Here is a 24992-nt window from a genome sequence, read left to right as displayed (position 1 = left end):
AGTAGATTAACTGCTTGTTGTGATCAACGTGTTCATCTTTAAAGCCCCATTTCTGTTCCCTTTACACTTATGAGCTGGAAACTACTCAACAATTCCACTTTACTATAGCTACTACTGCAGTAAGGTACTATTTACTGTAAGGAAAAATTTCAGAAATGGATGAATTTCTGTACTGTTATCTTTTTCTAACTTATTTGTGGCATTATTTGCTATTCATTTGGTTTTGAGCAACTTTTTGTTTATAAAAATAATTATTCTTAAATGAACACATGGGATTTTATGAGTAGCAGCGTAAAAGAAAGCAGCTTCGAGTTTTATCTCTGCAGGCTAAAGATACAAAACCTTCCATCAAAGAAGGATGCCAGGAATAAAAGAAAAGAATTGAGATGAATTCAACTTTTGTAAGACAGATAATGATTCCTTTGAAGTGAGAGTGACAAGGATCAGGTGGGAATAAAATTCTGGAGTGTTTGTCTCCTCACCCTACCGAAGTCCAGAGGCTGTGGTCTGTTCTCAGACTCTTGTAGCTGCTGGGTTTCTTCCAAGTCTTGTGTTCCATGTGTCTCAAGAGCAGGGAGTTAAGAATGGTCAGGAGTCACTGCGGCCAAGGTTTTTGCAAGATCCTGTGATACTGTGCTTTGCTTAAAAAAGTCCAGTTAACAATGCTGAGGTGGAAAGCTGGCAGCCATGCAGTCTCAGAATCCTTTCCCCTTTAAAAAAAAAAAAAAAAAAAAAGCACATTGTATCATTAACAGATCAAGGGAAAATGCAATAAAAGAGGAAGAGTAAAAATATTGTATTCCAATCTATCAATAAACGTTTCTTTAAAATGTAGAAACGTTGCTGTGTACACAGGATCTTTTCTGTTCACACCTGTCCGATAAAAAAGGTCTTCAGATATTGCAGTTTCTTCCATTTAATGATGCCTCTTTAGCTGAATACCTTCTATTCAGATCAACAGCACGTATGGGCCGTCCTGAGCCTCACTTGTGCTAAAAGGGAAAGCGTGGTGATTTGCTTTATTTTATGCAGCTGGAATGAGGCCTCACGTTTCACTAGTGTGTTTATGTATTCATCAGTTGGGCCATACCCTGATGCCGCTTCTATAAAATCCTTTCTAAACTTTCTCCTGAATTTCAAGCCTTTGTGTTAACGGCTTTCCTTCAGCTCTAGTGACACTAACAAAAATAAACCCAAACTTTTACTTGTTCCTGCATGTCGGAGGCTAGAGTGCCTCCTCTGGCTGATTCCTTAATAGATAAATGCTCGGTAGGTGCTTGCTTTCGCTGTCTTTGCAGGTGCTGTGAGGAATATATATTCCGGTCTCCCTGCTGGTTTTGATTTTCAGATGGTAATTAGGAAGAAAAGAATCAAATAGGTCTAACTTATTTCCAAACCTTACCCAAAACCCCCAGTCTAGCAAACTGATCAAGTATTAATAATCTTCTCTTAATTGCTCTCTGCTGAGCTCGTCCAGACATTTTTACTTTTCCTCATCCATTGGCTTCCATCAGTTTGCTTGTTGTTGACGTGCTTAATATTTATGCTGACCCTCTTGGGAAAATTCACAGCTTGATTAGAGCAGAAGCTGGGTTCCTTATCGAATAACGTGTTCAGATTTAATGGCATTCTGCTTGCTGCATTTGAATACAAAATGCTCTCGTCTCTTAAAAGCCCAACAGCTTGCAAAGGGCATCATCTGCTGTGAACTTTTGTTGGGTATGAACTAGACTTGTATTCCTGAGAACGACGCTGAAAATAGAGCACTGGGCACTTAGAAGATATAGGCTCATACTCTCAATACAGCTTTGATTACAACAATAATAATCATATTGTGAGACTTTATCAAGCGTGTTGGACGAAGTTTTGTGCTGGGGCATTGAGGGCAGTAGATTTCAAAACTGCATTTCCATTTCCTGAGTTATAATTCTCTTATGTGTTACTCTTTCTGGTTAGCACTGAAGAATCAGAGCATGAGTCAAAACAACATTAGATAGACAGTAAAGTTGCATTTTATGTTAAAAAGGAATGTAAATATTCTTCATAAAGATAACAAACTAGCTATTCTGTATTTTAAAACAGCCATGAGGGCTTTATGCTGAATTCAGACGTTTTCTCCCCTTGTCAGGTAAATACCACTGTCCGGTGCTATTCACTGTATTCACCAATAACTCCCATATTGTGGCCATCAAGACAACTGGAAATGTGTTTGCCTATGAGGTAGGTTCTCTCTTGCATTTCTGTATTAATATTTTATTCTTGATGCATTTGATTCAAGATCACAAACAGCTTTACAAAGACAGGTAGGTTTTATTCTTGTTTTACAGCCAGGGAAATTAAAGTATATGGAGATGAACTGATTTCACATGGACATGAAATGTCTTGGCCACACAAATTGTCACCCCACTTGTGCCTTCAGATTATCAGTAAACCCAGAATACAATTTAAAAACTGCTTTTTTAAGGCTTTTACATAGTTAATTTGTATGGGACCAAATATTGTAGAGATTCATAGACCAAAATGTGTTGCTTTTATGTGCTCTTTGGCTGAATTAACAGACAAATTTTCTGTTGTCTTCTTTCTAATATGAAGTCATCACCAAAACACAAATTGCCTGCTCTCTGTTCATATCAATGAGTAAGAAAGAGTATTCTAACTGGAGCTGAGGAAAGAGTGGGGAGAATGCCTTCGGAGATGTCAGCTACGTTTTGATTTGTGTTCTGTGAACATTTGTGTGATCCCAAGTGGAATTTCTGTTGTAATTTTTTTGTTTGTTTGTATCACCTTTACTGTAAAAGCAAGTGTTATTTATTTTTCAGTAGCAGATAAATCCTTCAATTAATGGATCCATATCTGTTTTTGTAAAAAGTCTGAACATTGAAACATTTGCTTATTGAAATTTATTGATGGAAAATTCCTGTGGAACTTCAGGATATTAAGAGAGGCAAAAAGCTGAAACACTTTCAAACAGGGAAAAGGCTAGATTTATCACATTTTTGAAAAATTACTCTGCCATAATTGAACTGACTTCATTCCAGTTTCAGGAACGATCAAGATTAGGTTAAAATAGAAAATATTTTCTGTTCCTTCTGGAAACTTGAGGATTTGATTGCTGTGATTAAACGCAAGAATGATTTTAGAGTAGTCTTTGTTAAATGGTTGTCCATGTTGTAAAACTGTTACTCAGTCTGTTGTATTTATAATACAGTGCCTCCTAARGAGATGCTTGGTCAAGAGGGTATGTTTCTCATGGGGTATATCACTTGAAACAAAACATTTATCTATTTACTATAAGCTCAGAATTCATGTGTGGACTTCTGGAGTTACTAGAAAAATACTATCAATTTCAGCTGAGGAGACTAGAGGGCATTTGGGTGAATAACGCTGAACCCGTATTTCTGCAGGTAGACCTCCATAGTTATCTGTCCACAAGATGTATTTGATCGTAAGGACAATGCGTTTATTCCACATTGATTCTTACTATGAAGTAACGTGCTGCTGCTTTGTAGAACATCATTTAATTTTTTCAGGTGAACATAAGCGTTGTTCCAGGCTAGATGCAGCAGTGGAGGTGAATAGTGCGTGAGGGACTTATGCAATTTTGCATCTGCTGTTGTCCCAGCTGACCTGGAACATGCGTCTTTCACTGAGACGTGCTGATGGTAGGGGGGAGATATGAGCCCCTTGTTAAAGCTGCCTGTCTTATACCATCTGTAAAATACTTGACCTAGAAAACTATAAGCAGGGCTTTTTATTTTGGCACCACTTTTAAGATGAATTTGGTTAAAATCATGTGCATAAGTAGGGAATGCAAATTACTACTTTTTTTTTTTTTTAAGCTTGAATTGGGTAGAGATGAAATAAAGGCTTCTCATTTCTCATCTCTGTTAAGGCACAATGAAAATACTGCAACTGCCAGTTGAGAATGGAGGGGTAAAATTTTCTTCATCAATTATATCTTAAGGTTTGGGTAGCATCACATGTTTGCTTGTAAGATTTTCACATTAGAGTGTGATTTTTAATATCTGTATCTTTCACCTGGCCATTAGGCAGTTGAGCAGCTGAACATAAAACCAAAGAGCTACAAGGATCTCTTGACAGATGAGCCCTTCACTCGGCAAGACATTGTGACACTGCAGGTAAACTTTCCTCTCCTCTGCGTGTCTTACAATACACCTTTTTTTGCAGTAAGTGAGGTGTTATTACGTAGGCTGTTACAGCATTTATCTAGAATAAGTGAATTGAGAAACATTGTTCTGCATGTGGTGTTGTTTAGGAGACCTGCTCCGTTTTCTTTGTTATCCAGATGAGCCACAAAGATGCCATGTAACTTACAGCCTGAAGAATCCCTGCAGTGATTTTTGTGTGCCCTGTACATAAGTAGATTGCATTAGCTGAACTTTGTGAACTGAAGAACAAAAATGCATGGTACACAAAAAAGACAAGCGTACAATGTAAAAATGTGAATTTTGACAAATGTATTTGTGTTACTCACCAATTCACAGTATCTTATTGAGTATAAGATGTATGTAATCATAAGTTTTAGTTATGAAACTACTTATGAGGATGTTTGTTTGTATCTATCAGTTTTACCTGAAAACTGTTGCACCACTGATTTATTGTGAGACTTAACAGAATTGCATTAGGGTAAGGGTTGAGACTGGGTAAGGGAAGGGAAAAGATATGTCCAGAATCATCTTCAGCTGTGGACAGCCACCAGTACATGGTCTGTGTTATCCAAAGCAACATTCTTTAGAATGGAGAAAGTTTGCATATAGAAGACTTTAACATTAAAGCTGAAGTCGATTGTCCATATTAGTCTTTTAAGGATGCTAAAATAGTCAAAGCTTCAGAAAAGCAATTTTTACAGACAGCTTCCCTAAATGTAATATAAAATGAGCAGCAATTTGGAGGATTTCATTTGAATGCTTGCTTATAGTGGCTTTCTTCTAACTCTAAATTGTTTTTAAAGGGAAACTATAAAATGAGAAAGATGTAGGTGTATGAAATGCAGAATGGAAGAGAACTACTGCCAACAGAATTGAAAGTTTTTTTTCTCTTAAATGTGAAGAGATACTAATGTTATAATGTTTAATGATTTTAACAATATTAAAACCTAAATTAAAAGCCTGTAAAGCAGCGTTTCAGAGTGTAGTAGATGTTTATTTTACAGATGAAGCTTAGTACAGAAAGAGCTAAAATTTCTGTTTAAAAATAAGTCTTAAAATAAAGGCATTTTAAGCTTGCGAGATTGCGAGATAGAGGGGGAAAAAAATTTCAAAAATCATTATTGTTGGAGTCATGAGTTAGTATGCATCTCTCATGAACAGATAATTGCCAGCAACCAAGACTGATACAGCCTAATTTGAATAGAAAAATATTTTTCATTTATGTCTAACTTTAATTGAAGTGTATCCTTTCTCTCCTGCCCCCCAATGCTGAACAGCATGTTTACAGATTTTGTTTTTTTCCTCCCTATTCCTTTGGGGAGATGGCTGTTCAAGCTAATGCAACAAAGTAAAATGTTTTTAATCCAATGAAAGCAAAAACATAACTTTTTTCAGATTGAAAGCTCCCAACAGAATGATATTTGAATGTAACTGCATGGTTGCTAATGGATTTGGAACAGTAAAAAGAGACATGAGTGAATGGAAAATGTTTCTGTGTATCAGTATGGAAAACCAAATGGTTTTGAAGAAATAATTGAAATGTGCAGTTATTTAAAATATTTTGGTATGTTTTGTATGTTTGGAAWTGAATGTATGTATAAAGAGTGTTCCTGTTGCAGGTCTAGCTTGGATTTTTCATTTAAGCAACCATATGCTGTACCTCCGCCAAGTTTCAAAATGCAATGACTAGCAATTTTGTTGCCTGCGTGGACTTTTATCAATGTTTTTCATCCCAATTCTGTTCTTGACATGGTGGGTTTCTCTTTTGCTCACAGTAGTATGTCCGTTAATAGAAACTAAGCAGATTATGATCGATGTCCAGTCACTTGTACATTCATCCTACAAGCTACATGGAGATCGCAGCCAGATGCTGCTTCTACCTCTCCTATGCCCATTTAGGATGACGTGTATAGTGCATGAGTAGATTTGTTCCCCTTAAGTAAACAATTTGTTACAGATTGGTGTTAGCTAAACATTTTTAAGTGCACAATCTTGTGTTATCATCGTCTCAAAGCAGTTCAGTAATTGCAGAACTTTCACCGTCTTTGGGATTGGACTGGAAGAAATTTTGACCATCTGAATGTGGTTAACCAACTAAAGTTTGACCTTCCATCCAAATAGTTTTTAAATCTTATTTGAAACAAGGAGGTTCAGGAAACAAGCCAGAATGACTCTGGGGTACTGAATGAGAAGCGGAGGCACTGAGTGTGCCGTACAACGCRCACACTTGCCGATATACCTAGGTTTCTCCTACTCGGATACCGCCCAAGCCTGACTTGCTTAATTGAGRCCAGGATGCAACTCAAAGTGGCATGGCTAGCCTGGGTATTAAAATTGCTTGTGTATATTGGTATATGAATCTGTTATTATTTTCTCATAGTATTTTCTTTGTGTAAATAGTTGTGAAGACAGACCAGTGTCTCCTCCAAGTTCTTGTGCTGACAGTGCTGTAGGCAGCGTTGCGGCTTCGCGCTGCCAAGCGCTGCCACCTGTGGCTTTGGTTCCCTGCCAGGGTTCGTGACTGCAATCTGTTGTGCTCCAGTTTGTGGCTCTAGAGCTCTGTCCCTGGTCCCCTTTCCTTTAAAAACCTTTCAATTCTGTGTTGAAATTTATTCCTTTGTTTTCCCACTTCCCCATGTAAATTGAATATTGAGAGAGCTGGAGTCGGGGGTGAGCTGGTAACACTGACCCTGCTGTTTGGAAAAAGGTTAGATATAAAGGAGGTTGCTATGAAAAAACACTCTCTGCTTTGCAAATAACAGCTGAATAGGACTGTCTTTAATAGCTCTGTTTATCAATAGAAAACAGCATTTCCAGAGTCTGATGCTGAATGTCCTAGGAGGCAGATGGGGTAGATGTGTTTGGTAGTGAAATAGAACAAGATAAATGGAAAGTCTGAATAATGTAGGTTTACAAATTATTTGTACAATCAAGTTTTTCCTTATTGTTACTTACAGAGAAACTTACAGCTGCTGAAGATATTCTGTTACCAGAATAGCAACTGACCTCAAACTTGACCTCTCTTTCCTAATGTGTGTAATTAAAAAAAAATAAAAATAAAATTCCTCTCTCCAGAAGAGAGAGGATTACATAAAATTCTCTGTCCTCCTCTTGGTGCTAAACATTGTACAAACATTAATGATAACCCGTCTCTGCTATCTTTTCTGGTGAGCAGCATCTCAGCTGGACTTTTTCATTTTATTGACAGCTATTTTTATCCTTTTGCTTTTAAATTTACTTTTTAAAAAGAAGACCAAATTAGTTTTGTATCTGGAATGAAAAAAAAGCTAAATCATAACTTTTTATTGTGAATGATGCTATCTTGTATTTATAATGTACTTCTTTTTGTAAAGGAGTCTGTAAGTACTTCATGCACTTACATATACAGAAATTGCTTTATTCCCYGTTGAAATGCAAATGTTCCTGGGGTATAGTATGGCAATTATTCATCAACATATGGCAATATTATCCAACCCTTCAAGGCAGAAGGTAAAGAATAATACCATATYCTGGTGTGCAAGATATGCTACCAAAATTGGAACTGACTCTGACACAAACTTTGATCTGTTTATTCAAGCAAAAGATGTCATGGATTCTGGTTTAATGTCTTGCTGACAATGTCAGAAATACTCATGGTATACCCCATGAAACCCTTTGACTTTAGATTTTTTTAGAGAAATCTTARACTCCAGCAGTCTTAGTGTGACCAGGGACATTATTTAGACTGTAGCTTTTTACCCCCAAGTTGAATTTTCCTTTCCTTAACGGTGTGATCTTGCCACAAACTCAAGTCAGGCTGTCCATCTTTTACAGTACAGGTACTACTTTTTTCCAAGTTTCTCTCTCCTTACAGTTTATCAGTATTTCRTATAAGTTTTCATTTCAACGGTACTAGTTCATATGTCTCCTAAATGGAATATTGCTATTGTGTTTTGTCCATGTTCCTCGTAGCGCTAAATCCACTTGTATTCTTTTACCTTGTATGATGATCAGCTCATCCTAAGTTAGCATCCCTTGCAAATGTCATGAATGTGCTTCCAGATGACAGGCAGCTCAAGTACCTCAGGATTTATTACTCATACTTAATAGCTGAGATATGGTGTGAAGCACTTGGAGATCTGTGGGGACAGGGTCCTCTAATGGGAAGGCTGATATTGCTGAAGCTTGTTTGCAGTGTTGTTACCTCCCAGTCCTGCTTCCCATTCTAATACATCACTGTTCATCGTTTCACTTCGCAATTGTCTTAAAGGTAGAATTCAGTACAGCTTTGAAAGCATTTTTTGCTTAAGATTGCAGTGGATGCTGATTCAGAACTAGGTGATCTTTTTAGTCCTATGTTTTACAGCTTTTCAACTAGTTTTCAATCTAAATGACTRTCCCTGCTTAACCCGATTTGAAATAAGCTTCCAAGGAAATTCTTCTGGTGTAACTCAGTGCTAAATCTCAGGATCTGCTATCTGCTATTTTATTTCTGTGACAAAATCTAGTCGGAACAATCTGGTAGAAATTATTATTAGGTAGTGTTACTGTAAATCAGTGTGTGTTTTAATGTTATATTTTGCAGCTTATTCTCTGTGCAGTTATGCAGAACTGACCAGGAAGCGTATAAGCGTGTGAGATTTGGATGCTGTCGTGTAACGCTGGGCGCTCTGAAACGCCTGTTCCAGCTCAAGACACAGGGAAGGGAGTAGGGTCAGGTCGGGCCTTGCCGGACATGTTGGTGGGCTCTGACAATCCTATGGACTTCTTCTGATCGCAACCAGCGTGCCAGTTTCCTAAGGAGAGCACAGTAACACCTGCCAGGATACTCCGCTTGCGCGAGGCCCACATCCCATTAGGGGCAGTGTTCAGAGGTACTCAGCGAAGAAGAGCCCCTCCTTTGCCCCCCAGCTGTCAATTCTTTGCCTTCCCCCTGTACAAAAATCAGAAACAAAATGGCTCTGAAATTTGTGGGGATACAGAAAAAATTATTCCTGCTCAGGGAAACCCTTAGAAGCTACTGGTGGGCTGTGCCAACGGGGAGGGGAGCTGGCGAGGGAAGTACGGCCCTTCCAGGCAATGCAGGAGCAGAGGTTGCCTGGAACCAGAGAGCTGGAAGAATTGCAATAAAACCCCACCCCGCCGTGCCAAAGGTAATAGGCATCGTCCCTCTCCGATGGCAGCCTGCCGAGAGCCTTCCCCGAGAGATGCTGCTGGCAAACGGCTCTGCTCTGCACCACGGACACGGGTGGAGCTTTCCTGAGAGAAATAACTGGAGACAAAAGCGTGCCTGGGCAGAGTGCAAACAGGTTTGCAAAGACAAAAAGGCTCATACTGTTATGTGCTTCCTTCTATCAATTTTATTGTTTCTGTACAACCTAATCAGCTGTAGACAAGACATGACTCCTGACAAGCTGTTAAACACCATTGGCATTTGTGACAGGAAGCATAACTAATGAACTGAGCTGGAGGTAGCTGAGCTGCGCACYGTTAATTGATGTTTCACTCCGCAGCCAGTTCTCGTTTGCTCTTCGTGTGGCAGGAGGTCAGAGCAGATTTTCTCTTGGTTGCAAGTGAGGGCTCTCTGACAGTGAGTCAGGCATGTGCCAGATGGCTGCTAAAGAGGGGGCATGTTGGGCCGTGGTCCACACTGAACTTGTCATTCTCAGCCGGGTGGTAGGAGGGAGAATATGGCCCCGTTCAGGAGAGAAAATCCAAAGAAAATCCAAAAAGTCCCATCATTCTGCAGTCCAGGCAGAGTCCTTGAAGAGACAGTGCGTCTGCAACTACCTGCAGCCAAGGGGCAAGGCTGCCTCATTGGGTTGAGGGCATTCATCCATAAATATCGTTTTCAAAGCTAAAATGCCAACTGGGAGTTGTTTGGAAACCAATAGTGTCAATTTGCAAAACTTCTCTTAAGTTTAACATGCCTGGAATCAGGCTTCATCATCGGAGCTGCTGTGGTTTTTATACTTCTAAATTGTGTGATTTGAAGATAACATTCCTGAAAATATTTTTTTTCATACAGTATGGCCAACCAAATGTTAAGAAAGAAACCAGACTTCTAAGAGATTCCACAGTCTCAGACTCTGCATTTTTTGACCTGATCTTTTGTGATTTTTTTTGTGTGTATAGTGCTTAAGATGAATGGGTTTTAAGCTGTTTCTCTAAGCAGGTGAACTGGAAAATGATAGGAAGAAAAAGTGGAACAAAATTCAAGATTGTTTTCAGAGCTCAACTTTCAGGAAAACATCAAATAAGAGATTTATAATAATCACGGTAGTTAGCAACCCTTTGAAGTCAGTATCTGTGTTAGTAATTTGCTAAATTTTAGTTTATAGTTCATAGTCTTAATTAGAAAGACCCTGAGACTGTTAGCATGTTTAAAAATACAAATTACCATGGGTAAAACAAACTAAAGTAGGCCAATTAGCTCTGCTCTTTATGGTTCGTCTTACTTTCTGGTTTTGGTGTGCTTGCACAGAACTTACTTCTTTAGGTTCACAACAACAGTGAGGTAATGTTTAAACAGCAAAGTGGTATTCTATAGTAATGATAAAATACTTCAAACCTGAACAAAAACAAATCCTGCAACTATTTAAGTAAACACCAATTTCTAACCAGAACGAACAGAAGCTGTTCAGGATTCTTCCTTATAACTTGGCATTTCCCTTTGCAGGTGGCAAAGATCCCGCTCTCTTGTAGCTCTTAGCAAAAGGTGGTTTCATAAAGTAAGACAGAAATTTGTAATAATCTTCCAGCAGTCTTCATGTCATAGGCCTTAATCTTAAYGGGAGCTGGAATATTCCTCATGTTTTCAACCTTTCACTGAAGAGGAGAGACTGTTGATGTGAAACAAGTATGTTAGCCTCTCTGTCTCTGCAGTGTCAGCGTTCACGTCTTGGTTCGACTGTTTTGATTCTGCGCCCAGGAGCTGTCACTGAGGCACTGAGTGGAACTTGGCGGGCGGATTATTAATGTTGAGACACTTTTCTTCCTGAAGTGATATGTCTGAAGAGTGTGTGCACTCTTTAAATTTACATAAAGCTACCTCGGAAAATGCGCATCTTCTGTGGTAGGAATCTTCACCATCAGTAAGACATTAGTTTGTGTTCTCTGCAGCACAGGTTGGACTGGCCAGATCTGTTTCTGCTGTTGGGGACAGTAGAAGCAAATGGTGTCTTTAAGTTAATATTCAGTGCGCTATTCCTGGACTTAGTGCACATGTTTATCTACTTCTAATCAAACTTCTAGCGTCTCATAATACTGCGTTGTAGAGGGAGGAGCCCGTGGGTGAGTTGTCCTATGTAACCTGTGTAAGACAACACTCAAATTTCAACTTGTGGAACATTTTTTTATGTTTTTTATTTTTCCYCCACTGGCAGAGGGAAACCAGTATGGGAATATGCTTCTGAGTTGTCTGCCTTCTCAGTATAAATGGCCATTTGAGTAAATGGCCCACCTGAATATACTGAAGAACAGTGCCCAGGACCTGGGTGTCTCATTTTGGTCGTGGTGGCTTTGAGCTCTGTAGGGTCTCAGAAGGCAGAAGGGCTGCGGTCTCTAAGGAGAGGGAGCTGCAGTTTGGCCTTTAGTGTCCTTCATACCTCAATGGTTGAGCTGGCAATGGGGAGCTTAGTGAAGGTCTGGAGAGCCCTGAGAAATGTCTTACAGAGAAGGAAGCTATAATTTTTAAATTTTTTTATTTATTTATTTTTGCCAGAGTTGCTCAGTACCAGCAATTAGGCTAGTTAAACTGGTAAGCATTTAAATGAGCTGTGGCTGTGAAACAGTCTGAACTAAGCTGATTCATTGTACCCTCTGTGCAAAACACTTGAGATTTCATAAGACACTGATAATTTGGATGCCCTTTTTTATTTTTGAAAGCTCTATAAATCAGTAAATCAAAAAGCTTTATTTAGAGGAGCAGAGTGAAAGCGTTACCTCATTAATCTTTACTGCTGTCTCCTGCCCTCCCTCCCTTCCCCTTTGTACCATATGAAGAGTCTTTTTTCAGGAGTGAATCTTGCCCTTCAGCTTTGTCATGAGCGGCAGAAATGCGGCTTGCTATAAATCCATTTGTCTGTATTAGTATTAATACCCAGATTATTTTCTCCTACCCTGGAACAGGTAAGCAGCCTTGCTTTCTTTACCAGTAGTGGTGGCTCATTTAAGTGCAAGGCCATAATTTCTGTCCGTGAATGTTGCAGTTTATGATTGGTGAAGAATATCTGGGAGGAGGCAGACTGCATCTTCTGGAAGCATAACACTGAGTCTTTGGACTTTCTCCATGCATGTTGTTGACTGTCAGAGTGCGAGGCTGAAACCAGTCATACATACAGAAAAATTTATTTGAGGATGGTCATATTTTTGTTGACACAGAAAAATAATTACACCTAATTGCAGGAGTCAGAGCATACAAAAATAGTTAAAAAGTAGGTTCAGATTTCCTATTTCTTGGTAGGTTTATTTAAAGAAGATCTGTTTCTAATGCAGTATCTTAAAGGTAAAATATCTATTTTTTGGCATCCCRTGTCTTGATGAAGATCTTTCGGAGTGGCTATAGTAGGGCAGCAAACAACGGAGAATGATTACGTGATGACAGGAAAGGGGACAGAAAAAAGCAAGTGGGTCATCATTAGGGCGTAGGCTTATGCAACTTGATTTCATAAATGTGTTTTGGTTTTACTATCAGCCATAAAACTGAAAGTGTACTCTGCACTGGAAGCATACAATTTCAGGGATGAATGAAAGGCATAATTATATCATTTAACATGCGATGGAGCTACCAGCTCTGCCTATATTAACCATTATTTCAGCAGAGAGGGAATTGTCAGTACTTTTTTTTTTTTTTAATTACTAACAGTAGTGGTTTGAGAAGCTTTGTTAAATTTATTTGGGATTATACTGTTCGTATCAGTGTTGTAGTCCTTTGCATAATATGTTGCATTATTTTTATCCTGAACTTAAAGACTATTGCATTTTATTAAGATATTTGCTATAAGATAGAATTTCCAGAAATGGTTGGATGTCCTGGATGTTTTGACCTTTCTGTGATATAGAGGAGCTTGAAGAACAAATCTTGAAATCGTTGTAAGGGGAGGATTGAGGACTGTTTAATAATAGGATAGTGCAACCTAGGTCACCAGTATTCCCTGTCTCATCTGCTCTAACAAAAGGTCAAATTTGTGCAGAAAGTTACCCAGCGATATGATAAAGATCCACACTTAATGGACTGTGGATTTTATTGCTCATTCCTTTAGTGACCACTTAATAGAGTTTTCATGTTACCACTTTTTATTGCCTTTTTTTTAATGTAATTCTGTAAACACAAATTTCACTATAGAAAAAAGAATTAAAAAGTTGTGGCTGCAAAGAACTAATCTGCATACTTACTCTGAGGTTATGTGTATTTTGAAATGCACTACAAAAGTTCGCGGAGCGTGTGCAGATCAGCCACACTGTTATAAATGGAAAGGGATAGCTAATGTGGATTTGCCCACGTTATACCAAATGGCAGAACGCAGAGAAGGATCAGGGGGTTGCAGCTCCTGGTTCCTTCTTTGCATTAGCAGGGGTGGGCTTTGCTTAGTTCTGTTAGTATCCTCTACAAGCAAAATATGTATAAAATGATGTTTGGGATCAAATTCCAGACTAATGTCTCCTTAAAGTTGCTGAAGTCTGGGGTTGATTGTTTTAAAAATTTATACTTTTTTTTTTTAATCCCTTATCATCTTTGTATGGTTTGGAGAGTATGCAATTTATTCTGCTTCTAAGAAACTGGTTGTGCCTTCTCCCTTCCTGCTCTCTTTTGGTTTATTATGCTGGCATCTACCCTTCAAACTAGCTTGTTTCATGAAAACGTGTGCTTACCAAGCTCTCTGATATTTGTCTTTTTAATTATTTTCAGGACCCAACAAACTTGGATAAATTCAACGTCTCTAACTTCTTTCATGTTAAGAACAACTTAAAAGTAATTGATCCAGGTAAGGATGAATTGGTGGTAGGCTGAGAAAACACCAGCCCAAAAATGCAGATTCCCAAAGACTACATTATGAATTGGCATGGTTTTCTAAATGGGCAACCCTCAGCGTCTAATGGTAATTTTGAAAGATTTTTTGGAAACGTTTTAGCGTGAATAACTTTTTGAAACTGTCCCTTTCACATCAAAAGGTGTTGATATATTTTCAAAGAAATGATTCTTTGAGAAATGATTAACTGTCTCAATTGGGTGCTGTACAAACAGAGAACACTTTCCATGCCCTTTAAGAATAGGTAGATAGGTAGAATATGTAGAGAGAGATGTTAGAAAATGATGAAAAATAATTTGTCRAAAAGTCCATTAGCCTTGTACCAGAACCAAAAAAGGGGAAACTACATCTTCTCATACATGTCTACTTTGTAGTAGGCTCTCTCACGTGTTAGCTGTATCACTGATGTATTGTCTGTACTTCTGTCTGGATACCAATAAACTTCTTCCAACGTGAAGATTGATTTAGACTTCCTAAAATATTATAAATATTCCCCAAATTCTTTTAATCCTCAAAAATAACTACATACTTTTTTCTTTTTTTGTGATGCTTTGATAACTAAATGCTTAGTGATACGTGCTAATATTAAACTGTTGGAGGGAAAAAGATCTTTCCTAAGCCCTTGTGGTTTCCTTTAGAACTGTTTCTAATGAGATATAATTGCTGATTCTACACAAGTTTTTTTCTGGGTCTTACTATGTTCCTCTTTCTCTTTTAAGCTACTAATTCTGTGGGAAAACATCTCTCTTTGTGTATTCACATTTATTTTCAGTGGGTAGTAACTCAGAGATTAAATATTTAATTTCCAGCAAATAGTAGGCTTACTAAGACAGAGAACAAGTGAAATTCATAAAAATAAAAACCACTGAGTTCTACAGTGCACTCCACCATCCTCCTTCCCACAATAAAGATCCGATCTTGGGATTTTTATATCACAGGCTTCATCTTTCAGTGAGGAGACAAAGGATAGAAGTTCATATTGTCCTCAACTATATCTTTTCTTTTATTGTTCTATAAAAGTAATTTGATTAGATTTGCATGAACTTGGATCATTTTAGTGATTTTGAAGAAATTTTTGCAGTAATTGATTTGATTTTTTGTTATACTTCCTCAGACTGGCATTTATTTATTATGCCATACTTCCAATTATGCTGTCTTTAGCATCATGCATTGCAATTTGTTACTGTTTTTGCAGTAATAAACGTTTTTACTAGACCATTATATTAAAAAAGTAGAAATAATATCTGGAAGACTTTTTTGGTAACAAGGTGTATAATAAGGTGAAGGAGAAAAAAATAGACCTTGTCTTTTAACTCCAAATAATTTTACTTTGTTTTATCTAGAGGAAGAAAAAGCAAAATTAGATCCATCTTACTATTTGAAAAATACAAATACAGAGACCCGAGAGACTTTACTGGAACTTTATAAGGAATTCAAAGGAGATGATATTCTAGCAGCTACCATGAAGGCTCCTGAAAAGAAAAAAGTGGATAAGCTGAATGCAGTAAGTTGACTTGATTTATAGTTTGGCACTGATTGACTTCTTCAAGAACAGTAATAATGTTTTTCAGCTTAGAGGGCACGTTGCAATATGAACAGACGCTATTCCTTTTGTTTTTGTTACACAGAAATTTATCATAGATGAGAATATAAGAATCATATTGGGATTCCTTTGTAATACATTGTACGTGTCAGTGAGTTTCTCTTTGTTAAATCATTGTAAATGAACCTGAACATTTCAGAAACAGATTACAATAAGGAGGAGGATTTTTTATGATGTGGTTTTGATGTATATGCTGGCAGAGCCTTTTTTTCCTCAGGTTGTAATCTCTTGCTTTGAATTTATTTATCATTGTTTCCTGCAGTTATTGGCAGAGGGAACACACCGTAAGGGCAATGCAAATGAATCATTTCTGGTGTGGGCAAATATATAAATCATCCACAGCTGTTTGGACATTTTTTCCATGGGAATGCAGGAATTTTAGTGGAATATTTTAAAGGATCTTCTTCCAGGTGCATATTACTGTGTGCTCATGGCTATCAAGAGAAATAATTCATCTACATCTTGATGTCCTGCATCAAAGGCTGCTTGAAATGGGAAGACTGGGTGTTCTTTCCTTTAGTAATTCTGGGACATATGTGTCTTTGTGCTTTGATTACACTTGCATGTAAATGAATTGCAGTGCAGCACATAGCTTTTTATGAGGGGGCTTAGTGATAGATTTATTAGTGAAGGTATGTGACATGGGATTAGGATCACATTCGTGCCTTCTTCGGGGAGCCATAGCATTATAAGAAAATCAAAGGTATAGGGAGAAAAATCAAGGTGAGAAAGAATAATGAGCTCTTCATATGCTGGGGAGCCAGATTGTCAGCTAATAATGTAGGTGGATATAACTGTAAACTTGCATAGGATGTAGTGTAATCTAGTGGTTGGAGAATTGACCTGTGACTTAAAAGACCTTTGTCCTCTGCGAGGCATAGCTCCAGACCCACTGGAAGTGTCTCTGGGTTCATTTGGTCTTTGTGATTCACTATAAAATCCATGTGTGCTGTTCATGTTTCCTTTCTGCAAAAAACTTGTGAAGCTCAAAATAGACACTGGGAACTAAGAGACGGCACCTCTGCATGCAGAAGGCCTGTGCGCGGGAGGGGTTGGTTTGTTTTCCTCCTCCGCATCGCCATGGTTCACTGGCTCTTCCTTCCACTTACTCAGCAACACTGGAAAATTTTACAGATGTCTTGCCAGCAGTACTCCTTTCATATCTCCACCTGTGGACATACAAATATCTTCTGATAATAAAATCTTTGCATAATAATGTATTGAACTGTTGTGGAAGCAGTGAGCCCCTTCAGCTCACTCTCTGGGCAGCCTTAAGTAGAAATTCATCAGAGCAAATGTTATGGGTAACAGATGGGGAAATATCACTGCATCGTGCATTTGTTTCTTTCTATAGGAACTAGAGCGGAAAGTCTGCCTTCAGAAGGATGACATAGATGACATTTGTGTTTCTAATATTTAAACAGTGTGGAGAAAATAGAGAAATTCTAAGACTGAATGTCTTTTTCTCTTGCTTTTTTCTCTGTGAACAGGCCCACTATTCCACTGGAGCAGTAAGTGCTTCTTTCACCTCCACTGCAATGGTGCCAGAAACTACCCACGAAGCAGGTACCAGAACTACCTATCTACAAGCTATTTCTGTCCAGTTTTAAAGTGTGCTCCCTAGTACACATACATTTATGTGGGCTGCAGGAAGGCATTGGTAATTGGCTAGTAATGATGCCTTGGAAATGTATTCCCTGAGCAGATATATCCCTACTTTCCGGTGAGCTCATTCAGAAAATAATGGAGTAATTATGAACTAGCTTTGGGTTTGAATGTCAGGTATTTACCTTGAACTGAAATTAATGAGGTATTTGCTATGCCCATAGACCACAAAATGGGATGTCCACTTATGTAAGTTAGGAATGAAGCATACTCTCCCCTCAAATTGCATACAAAATGTTTACCATCTTTTTGACTTAATCCAGTATTGGTTAGAATGACAGCAAAAATTTTGTGGGGATGGCTTTTGATTTACTGCTTTTTCGAGTTTAAACTCTACACAAAAATGCATTTTAATACTAGTAAGTTTCCTTTCATCCTCCAGCTTAAATACAAAGGTATAGAATTTCTTAAATTTCCGTGTCACTTAAATAGCTGAGCAACTAGTATTCCCCGCTGAAGAGAGAGATTTGGCTTTTGGCATTGAAAATATAGGAGTATGTCACACGCTTAGGCAAAGATTGAACACAGTGCTAAAATTACATGTTTACCAAATTCAGTGTCTTTACTTGGTGGATTACAATGATTTGGAGGTGAATCTTTCAGAATGTTAAAAATATCTGATTAAACTGGGTGCTTTGACAAAACGGAAGTGGAAACATCCTAGACTGGTCCTCTGGTTTGACTTTCCAGTAATGTTTCCAGTAACTTAGCTTCATATGTTTTCAGAACTGGGTAGGTCCTCATATGTCGGCAATTTGTGGTTGACTGATGACTACCTGCTTGGCTTCCAAGTTTGACAAGAAAAAATTTGATTTCAAAGCCATGTCCGTGATTGGTAGGCCTTACTTGAWAATTATAGTATGTAATACTGAATGTTTTCATGACTTAAAATATAGGTGATATTGTTGGCTCTAGAGGAGTCGGTGGCTTTCTAGAGTGGAGATTGTTTTGCATAGAAAGGTTAATGTGAGGTTATCATAGACGGATTGTGGAGTGCAATCCCTGAAGGCCCAGTGCCCCAGGGAAACAGATCAGACAGTAGAATCTAGTCATTCCTTTGCTGATGATTTCTAAAGATGAATGAATAAACTTCCAGAGAGCTAACTATTGTGTTTTGCTTTGGGACAGCTGCTATTGAAGAGGATGTTGTAAGATACAAATACGTGAAGAAGAAGGGCTACGTACGACTTCACACTAATAAAGGAGACCTAAACTTGGAGCTGCACTGTGACATGGTACTGTATGCCACATAGGCTGAACCTTATAAAGGGCCCTCTAGATAATGAACAGAACAGGCACAGGCAAAGGAAATACCCAGCGACAGGAGTAGTGTGTAGTCATAGTAGATACTGGTAAGTAATTGGCTTTCAGTGGTTTTGGTGTGTTGTAATATATATATATTTTAGTGGAGCTACTTACAACATGTCAAGGTACCTGCTTAGAGCTTTGGAGGGTCAGGATTATAGCAACCCAGACAGAGGCTAGACAAGGAGGACATAGAAAAAAGAAGTAAGAGCACAGAGAAGGGAGAATAACCCAGGGTTATGCAGCAGGTTACTGGCAGAACCAGGAAAAGAACTTGGATCTTGTAATAATCTTACAAGTCAACTAGGTTTTGTTGCCAGTGTGTCTCATATCAGGTAGTGCCACTGAACCTCAGTGAAAATGAGAGAGACAGCCAAACCGAGTACATGCAGTTCAGATCCCCAAATTTTAAATTCTGAGCTTTACAAAACAGAAAAATCTTTGAACTTTTTTGCCTGCTGTCTCGGTTTTAAGGTTCAAATTTTCAGACACGTTCCCTTTGCCCTTAAGAGCTAGATATTCATTAAAAAAAAAAGAAAGAAACCAGAGTTTTCTTATAGTCAGTAGTTTTTCTTACAGTCAATAAACGTGGCAGGACTTGTGATAGAAAGATACATTGTGGCAACACTGACTTCTCCATGCTGAAGTTTGACATCAGTGCTTGCTGGTGTGCTTGCTTACTTGTTTGTACAATCACATTTGTAAAAGGGAAAAAAGGGAGCATTTTCAACGTTTAAAACACCCAGACCTTCCACTGTTTACTGAGTTTTTAAGCTTGGGAAATTGCAAACCTGAATGTAGATGTTTTGGAAAGTTGAAAGCTGTGAATAGGGGTTTAAATGGTAAAATTTCCGCCTGTCGTGACCTTCATAGGACTATGGGACAGTGGTGTTGGCCAGGAACTGGGACATCCAGGTACYTGCTGTGGAATTGAGAGCTGTATTGGGAGAATCCATGTTTTTGCCTAGCCATTTGCACAGCTGGGAGAAAGAAAAATGAGCAAACAGGACAGGCCTGCCAGCTCTGCCTTCTCCTCCTTTCTGTCATATGAATAAGGAGCAAGATACACGTCACCATCCCAGGCTGATCCGTGGAAACAACATGAGGATCTCCCCAGCAGCATATCGTACTGGTGATTCTGTAGGTCTCTGTCATCCGTGCAGGTGTCTTCCACGCTCTTAAATAGTAACACTATGCGCTAAGGCAGAAAGCAGAGGATGTTAGTACGGCAATATTTGGGGGAAGCAGCCGAAGGAGCAGCTTGCGTTGACTCGTGTTTTGCCKTATGTTCTGGAGCTGGTGCTGGCAGAGGCAGGCTGGCTGCAGCCGCTCCAGCCAGCGGGGTGTCGGGGCCACGGGTGGGACCAGTATCGCTCAGTCCTGCGGACCCAGCCTCAGCTGCTCTTTTTAAACTTCCTGGATGATATCCCTTATGTTTCTGTTTTCCAGATGAATCCCTGTTCGTTTCCCTTTCACACACTGCTTCCTCCTGCGCACGCTGGAAGCGCGCGCTGTTTCGCACAGCCAAATCTGCCTGAACGCTGGCCTCTGGCCGTCTGTTTCTTTCGTTTCTGTGTGCCGCTAAAGTCTGTGTGAATTAAACAGACCTTTGGCACTGCAGAGGGAAAAAAGGTATATCTTTAGAAGAGATAGGAAGCATGCTGCTTTAAGGAGTTTTTCACAACATCCACTTTAGATCACCATCCTGGGTCTGTTACATCAGTCCTTCCTGGTGTTGCTTGTTTTTCTCCCTTTACTATATAAGGAACTTGTGCATCTTTGTTTTTTCCTGAATCACACTGAGGTTAGGTACATAAAGTAGCTTGGTGTAGACAGAACAAAATTTTTTACAAACACATAATGTGCATATAGGTCACACATACACACATGGATCAACTGCCGTAGATCTATGGAGATAGTAAATTCAGGCTTCTTTTTTTAAAGACGGCACTGTCTAATTGGTTGTTGCCTTGACCTGACCACAGGCTCCTGGTTTTTTTTACTTGCTGAGTGATATCCTGTGCTCGGGTTATTATGGAGCYGCCCTAGCAGTGGTTGTATTTGCACTGTATTGCATAGATGTGATTGTGAAATGCTTGAGGAAGTTTGGGGATGAAGTTGCTATATAAATAAGATAAATGAATACTTGTGTCCAGAGGTAGGACTTGCAACATTCAAATTATTTTTTAAAATAGTCTTATGGGCTAGATTTGAATACATATTTTGAGGTGAAGTCGTCCTGTTGAAATAGAGAACAGCGGGTGATATACTTAGAGAGTAGAAGTTTATCTACTGTGGAGTCCTCGGTTGTATTTTCAGACCTATGGGCTATTTAAACAAACGAGATACTCTTGCAGTTCTACTCTGTCTGTCCTGCTGCTGAAGTTTATTTACCCAATATTGTTTTTGACTTCAATCCCCCCAACAGCCCTTAGGTTCTTCTTCCCTTTCCCTTCACGGTTCCCTGTCCCCAGTTCTCTCTCTTGCATGCTTTTTGTGAGCTGTCTGACAGTGGGGATTATTTGAAGTTCAGTCTATATGTGAAGTTCAGTCTCTATGTATGTGTGGAAATACAGTGCTTCTTTTTGTTTAAAAATAAGTCTAGGGATCCTCATACACTCGTACTGTGTGTAAGGTGCCAATCAATAAGATTGATAGAGTTGAGATTCCTCCTAGGACCAAAAACCTACTCAAGAAATGTTGTGTATTGATCCGGGGGAGGAAATCAGTATTGCAGTGTGATTGAAGTCATCAATTACTTTGTGACAGGGTACAGAAAGAGGGCATGAAATAGGACAAGAATCCAGGTATTTTCTGTGTTTGAAATCACTTGTTCAGAGCACCGGAAAACATCAGTTAGGTTCCAGAAGGATATTGTGTGATATAAGTCATTGTTCTGAGAAAAGGCAATAAAAAGACTTTGGAAGATAAGCTGGATTTCCCCCCCCCCCCCCCCCCCCCGCCACCTTTTGATTTTTGTGCCTCAAATGAGCAAAGGTACATTACTTTTGTCTTTTTCTCTTTGCATCGTAATGGTGTGCCTATGGCTTTTCTTTGTTGCTGTTTCTTTTTCTCCCAGTCTTCTCATTCAGATACAGTCTGTTCTTCTTAATGGGGACATAATCAGACGGCCATTTGTTAGGGACATTTTCCAGGAAGCTCTATTCAGCTGGGCATAAGCAACAGTTGTTGTATATACTAATTGGAAACAAATKTACAAAAATTCTGCTTGCCAGAAGTCATTCTGGCTAGTACAGATGATTTAACAACGTCCAACAAGTGTTATTCTTTCAGCTCTGCTCTTATGTATTGCCAAACAAATAAGTGATCTTTCTAGTCTCAAGTTCTTGTAGCTGCTTTAACCAGGATGCTGCTGGGAATGACTGTCTATATCATCTGTGGGGATTCTGCTGTATTAATGGCTATATTGACACAATTAGACTTCGTAGATGATGGGATAGCCTGCTAAGCRAGGATGGAAGCTTTACACTGTGAAACATCTCAAATTGACTTGGATGTGTGAGTAGAAAAGCAGCATGGTGTAATGGACTGAGTGGAGAAGTAGGAGCCAGCAGCCCCTGAATTCTGGCTGTTTGCCATTGACTTGCTGCATGATAGGGCCGTGTCACTTGGATATGTGTTTTGGGGGGTTTTATTGTTGTTTTTAACCAGAGGCATCCCATTTTTCGCTTCACAGTGCATAATAAACACAGGCATAATTTTGAATTCCCAGCCAGCAGCATGTATCATAGACGCCTGATTGCTGGAGTGCAGCTACCCAATTAACCTGTGTGTTCAAATCAGAAGCCCTGCCTAAGAATAGACAGAGTATCAGACTCCTCATCTCTGCACCTGTAAAAGGGGGGAAAAAATACCTGCGTATGCCTCTAGGTTGCTTTGAGGCTTTCTTATTTTCTTATTTAGTGCTTRTACTTTTTTATTTTTGTTGTGCTTTGAAAATATATTAAAAAAGTAATGCTCCAGAAGTCCCTGTCAAAGCAATGAACAGATTTTGGTGTGCTATCTCCCTTTTTTCCTTTCTAAGTTCTCCATATAGAAGTGGTCACTATGGAATAGTGATCTGGTGGTTTAACACGTGCTGATAGCCATGACAGCAGTTTTTGTAAATTCTTGTTTCTCTCAGATTTAGTACCTTAAGGTTTAAGGGCAAATTGGCACAACAAAGAAGAATGTGAGATGGATTGCAGAGCTCCATCCAGCACTCTGTAAATGCTTTTTGAGGTTTTTGGAGCTGGCAAGCTCTGCTTAATGGTGATGTCTTGGCATAACTRTCTGAAGAAGCCGTTGTTCTACAAACACTGATGTTTTGATCTTCTGAGGCCCTCTGACCTATTAAATATGCCTGTGATCTATAAAGGTGTAATCCAGCCCCTGTTCTTTGAAATCATCTATCCTGTTGTGTGAGGGACTGCTGCAAATATTGGAAGCCTGTAAAATTCTTATCCATTTCCAGGGGGAAAGAAGCAAGTTTAAAAAAATCCTTTGACTCCATGCATGCCAATGTTCCCCAGTCTTCCAAAATCTCTCATTTTCATTCTGATTTTGATGTCCTTTCTGCTCACTTGTTGTTTGCTTCATCAAAGCGCTCTTTGGCAAATATTTGGCTGATGATATACCAGTGTCTTGTTCAGTCAGTAATATGGTTTTAGGGGGCTAATTATCAGTCTCAGTTGCAAATGGTTTATTTCGGATTTTTTCATCAAAGTATTTAATTGCAGAAACAGTTGTTAAGTTTTCATCTTTTAGAGTTCTTGTCAACAGAAACTAATAATTAAAAAAACAACCAAAAAACTCTCAGCTTCCCAATAGGAGAACAGTGAGGTAAAATGTTTGTCAGAGAGGATATATTCATTTCCTGGTGGTGTGTGGTTTTTGTTTTTGTTTTACTTCCCCTGAACGTGCTACAGCGGCGGACAGAGCTATTGCCCTCCATTGTGGTCTGCACTGGAAGGGCTGTTCGCAGCCTCTGCTGTTCAGCAGGTCGTTTCTTGGTTGCTCCGAAGCAAGTAGGAGCTAATATTTAAAATGTTCCTAACTTTGTGGATGTAGCATCCATGCGTCAGACTGGAGAATAGTTTTCTTGTAAGATGTTAGTAGGAAACGATTCACCTGGCTGCTGTTACTTCTCTGCTTATCCCGGGTGGTATTTTACAGCAATGAGGAAGGCGCATGTCCCATCCCCTGGGTACCTGGCCCTTGACAGTCCTGTTTGTCCCCCTCTTCCCATGACCGTCCTGTCACCTTGGGGACCTCTGCTCCTGGCTTTCCTGGCAGCCTTTGGGTAGTTGGGAAGGTGTTTGGTACGTTTGGACCTTTCCTCCTCCTTGGCAGCCCGGCAAGCTGGATCCAGGGGAGGGAATTGATTGTTACCTGCTCGCGCGTCTTGTGTTTTGACGTTGGAGGAGGCAGGAATGCCGTGCAGCCGTCTGCCGCCCAGCGGTGCCGGGCCAGAGGGTAACACGGGCAGTTCGGAGTTACCCGGCGGCAGGTTTCTAGTCTGCACCTCGGCTCCTCTGGCGAGCGCCTGGCGACCTTGGCAGGCAGGCAGCCACCGGGGCTTGGCGCTGCAAGTCAAGAGTGGTTACGGCAGCATCCCCTGGGAAGGTGGACCTTGTGTGCCGGTGGTTGGACTGATGTAATGCTGGGCAGCAGCTTCAGGGCCCGCGATGTTCCACGCTTTACAGCTGCTGAAGCTTGCTCAAGCTGTATCCTCATTTAAACTGTACCTGGTGGTGCTACCTCGCATTTGTGGGCCCCGTCCTTGTCAACGTCCAGCCTTGCACAGTGCTGTCTGACAAGCTCTTCAGCCCTTGTCTGCACGTGTGGCTTGCAGACTTGGGAGTGGTGGTTTCTTTTTAGTACTGCGGTAAATAAAAGGTAAAAGGAAAGTCCTGATTGCTGCCAGGAATGACCACTCTGCCTCTGGAGAGCTAGCAGTGAAAACTCGCGGATTGGGTGAGCGGATTGGATGCCCTGTTTAACTGGAATTGGGCTCATCTAAACTGACCGGTTGTCCCTGTACTCGCTAAAAAGTGAAAAAGACGRCTGGAGTGTGTGTTTTTCATTGGCATCTCGTCTAACCTTAGCATCGTAGTCTTTGAGAAAGTCTTCAGTGACTGCATCATTTCATTAGTGTCAGCACTCTGGAAAAAATGCCTTGGAAAAGTGAAGTTTAGCTATCTCCTAGAGTCTTTGCCAAACCGCTAATTAAATTACAGA

General features: G+C 39.6%; 1 protein-coding gene across 1 annotated transcript in view; it reads left to right on the top strand.

Moving 5' to 3' along the window:
* PPIL2 (peptidylprolyl isomerase like 2) overlaps nt 1-24992 on the top strand; it is a 79766-nt gene that overhangs the window by 18916 nt on the left and 35858 nt on the right. The window contains exons 7-12 of the mRNA XM_026091870.1: nt 2129-2220; nt 4050-4139; nt 14059-14134; nt 15523-15683; nt 17273-17348; nt 18576-18682. Coding sequence (XP_025947655.1) covers nt 2129-2220; nt 4050-4139; nt 14059-14134; nt 15523-15683; nt 17273-17348; nt 18576-18682 — 602 coding nt within the window. The remainder of the gene's footprint in view (nt 1-2128; nt 2221-4049; nt 4140-14058; nt 14135-15522; nt 15684-17272; nt 17349-18575; nt 18683-24992) is intronic.

This window comes from Apteryx rowi, unplaced genomic scaffold (genome assembly GCF_003343035.1).
Source record: "Apteryx rowi isolate R43461 unplaced genomic scaffold, aptRow1 scaffold_93, whole genome shotgun sequence".
NCBI lineage: Eukaryota > Metazoa > Chordata > Aves > Apterygiformes > Apterygidae > Apteryx > Apteryx rowi.
The sequence above is the reverse complement of the archived record's forward strand: the minus strand, read 5'-3'. Positions and strand labels throughout refer to the sequence as shown.